General features: G+C 42.9%; 1 protein-coding gene across 1 annotated transcript; it reads right to left on the minus strand.

The window, feature by feature from the left end:
* Positions 1 to 4073: 4073 nt before the first annotated feature.
* LOC146975774 (butyrophilin subfamily 2 member A2) lies at positions 4074 to 10388 on the minus strand. The gene is made up of 3 exons (XM_085796653.1): positions 10301 to 10388; positions 9919 to 10167; positions 4074 to 5352 (listed from the first exon to the last, which is right to left on the minus strand). The coding sequence occupies exons 1-3, from the start codon at positions 10386 to 10388 to the stop codon at positions 4805 to 4807; spliced, it is 885 nt and encodes a 294-aa protein (XP_085652779.1). The 3' UTR covers positions 4074 to 4804.
* Between the last annotated feature and the right edge of the window lie 439 nt (positions 10389 to 10827).

The following is a 10827-nucleotide window of genomic DNA, read 5'->3' on the forward strand; positions in this document are numbered from 1 at the left end:
ATCCCCAACGCCAGAAAAAATAATCAGATCAAAGCTGCAGAAAGAGAAAAAAAAGAAACAACACAGAAGGTAAATGACAGAGCGAGAGAACAAGGAGCAGCGCGACGCAGTTTCCACGCAGCCTCTTGTTATGTTGATGTTGATAATGATGGTAATAAGAGGCGGTGCGTTCAGTTGTAAAGCTAATGTTGTGCTGCTGCTGCTGCAGGAGGAGGAGGAGGAGGAGGAGGGCGGGTGGGTCCTTCTTCACTCAGTATGCAAATGAGAGGAAGAAGTCTTGCAGAGTTGATGCTTATTCATACAAACTGGATCCATTTGCAGACGCTGCCGAAACTTTGAGGGAGAAAGAGAAGAGAAGGAGCGGAGTGATGATGGGGGTAATAATTACTGTAGTAGTGGAGGCAATTAGCGAGCAGCAGCGACCTCCAAATGTACTAGTACTGACTGACTCTGAGCTGTTTGGTTTATTTTGACACCTCGGGGTGAGAAGAGGAGCCGAGGGGAGAGAAGAGGGTGAAACCTCCATCAGGCAGGGTTCATTTAACACCAGTGATCAGATACTCCTTTAGAGATTATTTAAGATTTTAAAGATGAATTAATGGTGCTTGATAGCAGCTATGCTTTTCCCTGCAGGATGTAGTGTCTAGTGGTGGAAGAAGTACTGAAAATCACAAGAAGTTAAGCTAAAAGTGTTTATCATACAGAAAATTCAGTTCTGCGTTGTTGCTATAAGAGAGCAGAATACAGAAACAGAATAGCAGGCGACAAAGACAGGCAAATGCCATTTTAACTGATATACTCGTGTTGAACAGTGAATATGCTCTTCTGAAATCTGGGAAGAGATATAGGCTTCCTTCATACCTGTATCAACCAAGCTTCTCCACAGTATGAAATGAATGTGATGTTTCTGTAGCCTATATGTATATGAATATATGGAAAAGTGAATGTATACTTATGACTCAAGCTACGGATACATGCGAGTGAATGGATCAATGTATGTTATGAGGTTATGTGATGTCTAAATGAATGTATGTGTATGGTTCCAGTTAGTGTATGAATGCATAGAGTGGATATTTACATCAGTATGTACTGTACTGTATGAGTGGGATTGTCCAGTGTTGGTCTGTGCTTACTCCACCAGTCTTTTAACCTGAGTTTTTACTGTATGTTTTTCTTTTGTGTTGGAAGCTCTTCCCTATAGTGGAGACCAATAAATTAACCTTAACCTTAATATTGATGCATTCAGATGCTTTACTTAATTAAAAGTGACAATATCACACTTATCACATGCTACACTAACATAAAAAAAGTCTTAGAGGCTCCTGCCAGTGTTACTGTATTGTATATTACAGTAGCCTACATTATTCCACTGTTATTACACAGAGGAGACCGGGGATGGCTGTAACTGTAACATCCAAATACATTCATTTAGCCTTCTTCTTTTTTTCTTTTTACTTATTTTGATTTGGTTGAAACATGTCTGTCTGTATCTTTGAGCACAAATCAGTCTAACGTGTCAGTTATTGAATGGTTGAATTGAATGCTACAACACAAACAGAAGATGTTGGTTCAGTCTCAAACAGAAGGAGTGCATTGTTATAGTTAAATACATATGAAGGTTATCAGATATTAGATACTGTGTCTTTGTGTATTGTTGTTACAACTAATGTAGACTCGCATGAGATTCGCAATAAACATGATTTAAGTTTGAATAGTTCAACTGCAAAGCAGACGGGGCTGTTAAAATCAGTTAAGTGGAAAAATAGAAAACTTTCTTCTCTCAAAATAAGTCTGTTTTTTTTTTTACTTCTAAAACACAAACTTTGTCACATGATGCTGGATCCTCACATGCTCAACTGAGCAGGTGATTCTTCACTAGTTCACTGATAAAAATCTGAAGTGTTAAACCATCCTCAGTCTCCTCGACTGTTACACTGTACCTGAATCCATTGTATTTTATAAACCACATAAAGGTTTCACAGATTAATCTACAAATTAGAAGTTGAAACATATTGAGTAGTTCAAATGAAGAAGATATAAATGGTCAAATAAAGTGAATACCTCGAATCTCATACATTGCAATCCACCTCTGTTTGGTCACATATGTATGTGTTTTTGAGTGTAAAATGAAATACCATAGTGACTGGTGCTGTCAAGTATGAAGCAGACTATGAAGTACAGTAATTTAACAAAGAAAATTGAAAGTGCTTCCCACTGAAAAGGCAACAAAACAGTTCAAACAAGACAAAATGAAAAGATGTAAACAGGATTTAAAGGGGAGATAGAAGAGAATTAGAGACATTATCAACACAGTGCAACAAGATCTGAATAAATATCACCAATGAACATCAAATACAAACACTCAGGTAGAAGTTCCTCCAAGTTAAGTCCAGTACTGTGGTAACTGTACTGAGTTACACTGGACCGTTGCACCTTACCATCAAGCTGCTGCTCCGAGAGCCGAGGCCTATGCACACACATGGCACGAGGCGTTTCAAGTCTTATCCATCCTTCCTGTCAGACCCCCACCCCCCTCCACCCCTCCTCTCTCTCTTCTCCTCCGCGCCCTTTGAAATCTGCATCATTTCTGTTTACAAGAGTCTAATTGCTTCCACACACTCGGTACGTAAGAGCCGATGGATCTGCAGACAGAGACAGAGCTGCGCGCCAAAAGCGGTCACGGCACCCGCATTTTTTCTCTGCTCTGCTCTCGCTGGTAAATACCCCGACCGTTAAACATCAACACACAGTCATCCCTGACGAGTGGTCTGAGAGGCGACAGTCTAACAAGCTTCTCTTTGACTCATCGCTTATCGCCGGCTCTGCTTAACTGATTTCATGCAGGCACGAAACGTTAAATTAGCCCCTGAAGTCGCCGCTCGCTGCCAGTGCATCTGCAGGCTACCGCCGCCGCCGCCGCCGCTGCTGCTGCTACTACGTCTGACTGATGCTCGCTTTAATTGCAGTGAGAGTTACAGTTTGGGTGGTCTGACTAAAATACTTAAAGAGATTGCACCTTCCAGAAAAACAAACACAGAAAAAAAAAACAGACAGGAAATGAGGAGATGAGACGGGAGGGATTTCTTCAATGGTTCTCTGCCGCTGAATCATAAGTCAAGTGGTCGCAGGCAGAGTGAGTATGAACGTCGGCCATGCCAAGTGTAAATAGTCCCCGGCACCAGTGGTTCTTACAAATGGGACTTGGAGCCGCGAGGATTGAGGAAGAAAACGAGGAGAAAGTTTATAGTTTCACTGTTTGCTTCGCCAGAAAAAATTGCTCAAATTGAACCTGAGCCCGACGTTTGAAAAAAAAAAAAAAACCTTAAGGGCGAGAGCTGACGCCTCTGCCGCCGACGAGCAGGAGGAAAGAGAGCTGCCAAGAAAAAGTTTAGCAAACCGAGATATTAAATCATCATTTTAATTCAACATCTGACCAGTGGAATGACATGTGTTTGCCTGAAAGTAAAGCCTCTTCGTGTCTAATGTGCCAAGACCACTTAGGCCTCTTTATCACGGCGCGGTAACCTCACTGCTTCCAGACCTTAAAGGGAAAGTACAACATCTTGGCAAATTGGCCCATTGCCATAATCCCTATAGTCATAGCAGTAGGTTTGTTACCTTTAATTGTCAGTGCAAGCTGTTTTTAGAACGGCGGAGCAGAGTCGCGAGCTGCTCAGAGCTATGAGGTAATAACAGAACGTTACCAGACAGAGTTGTTTTAGACCAAAAACTCTGTCTGGTAACGTTCTGTTATTATGTCATAGCGTGGTGAATGTGCAGGTCACAACTTGTCCACCAGAGCGTTTTGGAGTTGTTGGATTGTGTATTTGATGAGTTTGACTAGGGAAACCAAGAAATCCCATTAGCCTCCGTAGCGTAGCTCTGAGCAGCTCACGGCTCTGCTCCACCGTTCTAAAAATAAAAAAAATAGCTCGCAACGACAATTAAAGGTAACGAACCTACTCCTAAAACTATAGGGATTATGGCAATGGGCTAATTTGCCAAAATGTTTAACTATCCCTTTAAAAGCTGTTTCTGCTGCCAGGGGGGAGGCAGCTGATGCACTCAGCTCATTTCTTACCAGTTCATCACCTGCTGTCTTTAATTCATGCGTGCTGTTTTTTTTTGGTTTTTCTCTTTCGCCCTCTGTTCTCCCGCTCTCTGTTGTTCTTTTGAAGTCTCGGGGAGGAGTCCTGTGGTTTTCAAAGGGTCAGAGAAGGGCAGCTCTACTGTCCTATCGAAGGGTAGGCCGCGGGATAAATGCATGCCACCACCTGTCCTCGCTGCTCTGTGTCAACACCGCTGGTGTCACTGTACTCGCACCTCGTCATCTCGCCCCCTGCCGCTCCTGCCATTGTTCCCTCTTGCTTACCCACACACACACACACTGATGTATGTATGAGTGGCCGAGCAAATGCACACACACTCGAGGCCACCACATACACGCTGCTACTGTAAGACCCCTGCCGCCTGACAACCGTCACGCTGAGACAAACCAAGGAGCCCCGCTGCTAAAATCCCACCGTTTCCTCACACTTCACATCATAGAGGACTCTCTCTGGCTTCGAGGCCAAAAAACCAGCGGGGGTTGTTTGGTTGAGAGAAAGGCCGGCGTCCTGGGGAGAGAGTCAATTGCAGGTCCGGGGGTCACGCAGAGAGTGGAAAAGAGTCGAGCAGGAGTTCCTTCAAAATGAAAAAAATTTGCCTTTCAAATGACGACCGGAGATCAAACCAACCCACAGGAGATTTGTGGGCGTGTTTTTTGATGCTCCCCCATTGAAGAGAAACGTTTCAGAAGCTCTTTTCATTCAGCTCCAGCTTCCTGTCCCGCCTGCCCCGAGGGAAACATCCCAGGAATCCCCAGATCTGGAAGCGAGGCCAAGGTGGAGCAGGAGGATCCAAAGCTGGACACCAGGCCAGAGTCTGAGGAGTCCGACACTAGTGCCAGCTCCTCAAACTTCTGGATCACCTTCCTCACGGACTGGAAGGGGATCCCCCTGCGCCACCGGGCCGCGCCGGCCCCCGAGGGCCCCCTGTAGGCCGAGTCCTTGCTGAGGAAGACGTGGGGAGGGGGAGGCAGGCGGCAGCGCAGCCTCAGCCGGCCCTGGCCCAGGCCCAGCGCCGGCAGCACTCCGGCCGGGCCGAAGCGAGTGGGCAGAGTGGCGAGGCGCTCCTGGGTCACGGGGTTGTGGAAGCTCAGCGTGCCCCCTCCCATGTTGAGGAACACCCCGAGGCTTTTGATCTGGGGCGGGACGGTGCAGAGCGGCTCCCAGCTCCCGTCGTACACCGCGCAAAAAGACAAGCCCTGCCTTTCCAGCCACCAGGAGCTGCGACCGTCCAATGAGATCACACCTGAGAGACACAACACAAAAGGTGAAGCTTTCGAGCTGAAGGTCATTTTGGTCGGTCGGTCGGTCGGATGGATGGATGGATGATCCGCTTTGGTCCAGTCAGAATCGACTGGATGAAGTTCAGTGACATTTTTGTTCAGTTATTCGTCCACAGCTGATGAATCTTGCAGAGTTTAATGATCATCTGGCTTCTACACACTGAACTATGTCACTTTGACCCTCACTTAAACATCTGTATCTTTAGTCTGCAACATCTGGTTTCCGCTCAAGCAAAATTTTTATTTATATCTTTTATGTATTTATTTTATTACAAACTTTCACGTATGTATTTTTACTTTTATATTTAAAGGGATAGTTCAACATTTTGGCAAATTGGCCCATTGCCATAATCCCTATAGTTTTAGGAGTAGGTTTGTTACCTTTAATTGTCGATGCAAGCTATTTTTAGAATGGTGAGACTCATGGGATTTCTTGGTTTCCCTCATTAAACTCATCAAAGACACAATCCAACAACTCCAAGACGCTCCGGTGGACAAGTTGTGACCTGCACATTCACCACGCTATGAGATAATAACGGAGCGTTACGAGACGTCGGGGGCAGTTTTTGTCTCGTAACGTTCTGTTATTATCTCATAGCGTGGTGAATGAGCACAACTTGTCCACAAGTTGTTGTTTTGGAGTTGTTGGATTATGTATTTGATTAATTTGATGAGTGAAACCAAGAAATCCCATTAGCCTCCGTAGCGTAGCTCTGAGCAGCTAACTGCTCTGCTCTGCCGTTCTAAAAACAGCTTGCACCGACAATTACAGGTAACAAATCTACTCCTACTATAGGGATTATGGCAATGGGCCACTTTGCCAAAATGTTGAACTATCCCTTTAAATCGTCACTTGTGTTACTGTGATTTGTGGCTGGAATTTGCTTTGCTATAATAAAAAGTTCAGTCTTTATCTTCACATTTGTGATTTTGAGCGACGTGCCTGTAAAATTATTGAATGAATCATTGTTGGTAGCCTACATTTAATAACGACTTTCAAGCCCCCAGGATGAACTGTTTTATAACCAGGCCTGAATGTAGACCATTGTCCTGTATTGTTTTTGACTAAATACTAATTTTTATCACATTCTTGACCTTTGGCACAGGAATTTTACATTTAATTATCACACATGAGTCCACAGTAATAGGTTATACAGCATTTGTGAAAAAATAAATAACTACAGCAGAGTAGTGTAATCATATGTAAAGAAGGAATCCCTTTGTTATACAGTCCATTACCATAAGCTTTTTATTGATAGTGCGGAACTTTCGCTGTAGAAATAAAAGTGATTGTTATGAATGTGCCCATTCCCCATTGGCCTCGGTTGTACTTGCTGCTAATAAACGATAAACAATGGTAAACACTGTAACTGCAAATCTGTGAGCACTGTTTCTTTTCTTTTCTTTCTGTCTGTTCTTAGTTGTTGCTTCGGTTGATTTTCTTCACTCTTATTCTTTTATCTTTATTCATTATCATCAATCTGCTTGTCTGTGTTTGCTTCGATTATCAGTTCTGCGTCATTTCCTGAAAAGTCTAATCTGAGACGAGGACTGCAGATTAGCCATGGGTAGATGTGACAATGCCAACATGAATATGAATATGAGATGAACGAATAAATAAACATTGGGGCATTAGCGTTTAGCTAAAAGCATCTCAGTGCCTCACAAACCTCTATAGACTCTTAGGTTAAGAGCCAAGAGCCTTATTTTATCTTAAATACACCGCTAACACAGGAATTATATTCTGTACAATAGCCAGTGCTTATGTTAAACAGGGTATTATGCTAAGGTCACGCTTCTTCAATTAATTGTTGTAAAGTGAACAGTTTTACGATCGTAGTTTACGAGTGGCGATTATGCTGTAAAACAGTTTGTTGCTTTGGATAAAGCAGCTCCAATAAAAACACTGAGAAATCCGCAGAGTTTGGATCGATGTTTGTTTTCGACTGCGTGAAATATAACGCATATGGTGCAACCAACCAGTATGTAGAGCGTAATGGACCAGGAGAGATAAAGCAGTGACCCTGGTACATGGCGGGGGGGGTTAGTTTTCCGTCCTGCGTGTGTGACGGATCTGGGTTTTCACAATAACGTCTGGATCAATGTGGTGGAAACTGAGTCAAATCAAGATGCTCTGTGGAGTAAATGACCTCACATTTTTGGAGAAAGATAAAACATTAATTACACTTTAAAGGGATAGTTCACCCAAAATTCAAATTTCACTATCATTATTCACTATTCATTATCTACTCACCCTCATGTCGACTAAGGGCTGGGAGAAGTTTCAGAGTCCCCCAGTTCTCTGAGTTACAGCGGGGCTCCGTGCAGCACTGCATGTCCATAGGATGGTTGCGAACGGACACCACTTTTCTTCGTCTAAAAAGACACACCAAAAAACATCCAAATACCTCCATAGTGCTCGTCTGTAATGTCCGTCTTGTATTGAAGCCCCAACATGAGAAATTGTTCCGAAAAAAATTAAATAAGTCTATATTTCAAGCTTGTTTGTAGCGGAAGCTCCTCTTCCTGGTCCGTCCAAATCACGCACGATTTGCGCCGGCGTCAGTAATCGCACTGACACCGGCGCAAATTGCACGAGATTTGTTGGGGCTTCAATAAAAGGCGGACATTACAGATGAGCTGTGTGGAGGTATTTGGATGGTTTTTGGTGTGTATTTTTGGACGAAGAAAAGTGGTGTCCGTTCGCAACCGTCATATGGACATGCAGTGCTGCATGGAGCCCCCCTGTAACTCAGAGAAGGCACGGAGGACTCTGAAACTTCTCCCAGCCCTTAGTCGACATGAGGGTGAGTAGATAATGAGTGCAATTTGAATTTTGGGTGAACTATCCCTTTAAGTCAGATAAGTGTTTATTTAAGGGAAGCCGATTCCCTTTTCCAGAGCAGATAATCTTGTTTTGCTATCATCAGTCTGTTTTCCTGATAAGCACAAACACGCACAACAACAAAACAATAGTGAAGTTCATCGGTGACGTGGTGATGTGATGCAACAGTGGCAGGGTGGAAACAAAGACATGTGTGAAGCTACTGATTCCAGTTTGCTCATTTTGTGCCACAGGATAAACTCAATTACCACAGACTGGAGCGTGACGGTGATCGTGGCTCCACCACTGCACACACACACACACACACACATCCTGCAAACACCACAACACAGTGACCGTGCTTTATGATCACAGCTGACTAATCTACATTTAGTAATTGACTGTGATCAAACTGGTCATTGACTCATAGCAGCAATCTATATGTATAACATAGCACAGTGTTTGATATATGACGTACAGTATATAATGTGATGCGTATACAGTGAAACATAACAGTGAGTTTTGAAAAGATAAAACACGTTGAGGCATCTGTAATGTGAAGGAAAACACTATTTATGTCCTGAATGTGTGTAATTACTGTCAGTGGTGTGGGATGAAAAGTTTAGAGGTGATTTTATTTTAATTGAAAACTCAATGAAGTAATGCGTATCAAGTTGCCAATCAATTAATATCAACAGTTGTCTATTCAATCATCCGTAAATGCCCTTTATTTAAATAAAATATGATTTAGGTGGAAGTTCAGGCAACTTACAGTTATCAGATATTGATACAGGTATCAGATATTATTTAAGGAAGGAGTTTATCAGTAGTTTAGTTTTAGTATGTTTAGTTTATTGTCATAAACATTAAAAGTACTGTGTAGGGTCAACGCAATGAAAAGCAGTCTGCCAGACACCTCTTCAACCCTCATGACAATAAAAAACAACTAATAAGTCAATAAATAGTCATTAGAATAGTCTGTAACACTTTATAATAAGTACACACTATTAAGCATTAGTTAAGCATTAATAAATACTGAATTCTTCATTTATAACACATGAATACTCATCAGTATGTAGTTTATAAATACAGTTAGTGCTTATCAATGATAAGTAAAACTTTTTTTAACTGTGTTTATAAACTACGTACTAATGTGTATTCATGTGTTATAAATAATGAATTCAGTATTTAATGCTTACCTAATACTGTGTAGCCTACTTATTATAAAGTGTTACCAAATAATCTAAACAGCATTCAATGCATATGCAGAGGGCTCCTCATTTCCTGTCTTATCAAATAAAGGTGAAAAAAAAGAAAAAGGAAAAAAAGCCCCAAAAAACAAAGAAAAAGATATAATTTAAGGAATGTGTTCATGAAATGAAACAGATGTCTCAAGTAAGAAAGGTTAATTTTCAGAGATTAACAAACTGAGCCAACACATGTCTTTACTACAGATATTTGAGCTGACTGGTTCAGTCGTTAAATGGAGCTGTAACCACATGGTGGCACTGTGAACTATGAAGTTGTCTGATGACGTGTGCACATGTGTGTGTGTGTGTGTGTGTGTGTGTGTGTGTGTGTGTGTGTAGGAGTGTGTCCTCGTGCAAGTGTGGGCTTAAACAAGCACAGTCTCGCTGACTAATGTCGAGGGTTTTTTGGAAGCAATGAGCACGCTGTCATCCGTCCAAACCACACAGACTCTTACCGATCCTGTACGCGGAGCTGTTGCAGACGTCCACCTCCCAGTAATACTGTCCCCGTGCAACGACCACGTCGGCGCAGGCCTGCGGCAGGGCCGACAGGAGGACGCTGGGGTCAGAGGTCGCCTTTGACCTCCTGACCTTGCCGTGCGGAGGCTCGGTGGCGACGGGGCCTTGGTAGGTGACAGTGAGGGAGGCGTTGGACAGATGGAGGGATGGATGGACAGTGGAAGGATCCAGAGCGAAACACAGTCCTGGGATGGAGCAGAGGAAGTGGTTAGGACTGAATATTCACCTTTAAAAAAAACAATCAATCATTCAACTTCTACTACATACACATTACCATTAACCAGGGATTAAGAACATCATGTATGAGTCCTTAATTACCAAAGACGGACTGCTCCATCTCCTCCTCTCGCAGGTCTATGGCGCCATCCTCTGGTGTTACTGTAGAAGTGGAGTCTAGGTTGAACATGGTGGGTGAACACAACACTGAGGTTTGTTGACATGTGGTTTATTCCCAGCAACGGGACACACCTATCCTACATAATCATCATGATACTCACCAGGTAAACAGCTCTGTGCATGTCTGTCAGCTTCATCTCCGCAGTGTGCGTCACTCTGGAAACGCAGTGACATGGAATCAATGTTGTAGTACAATCATGTTGTTGTGCAATCATGTTGTAGAAACAGAATTGCCCTATGGGATAAATAAAGTAATCTCAACTCAACTCAAAATAATTGTTGATAATTATCTGCACCGATAATCCCTAAACAATTACTTACAGTAATAGCATGGAATGATTGAAGCATTGATGATTAATGGATAATATTTTGCGCTGATCTTGGTAAAGGATAATGCCCGACGAGGTGTCCATTATCAGAAATTAATGGACGACGCGGAGGCGTGAACC

Source organism: Trachurus japonicus, chromosome 13 (assembly GCF_045865225.1).
Source record: "Trachurus japonicus isolate A0001 chromosome 13, Traja_1.0".
Lineage (NCBI taxonomy): Eukaryota > Metazoa > Chordata > Actinopteri > Carangiformes > Carangidae > Trachurus > Trachurus japonicus.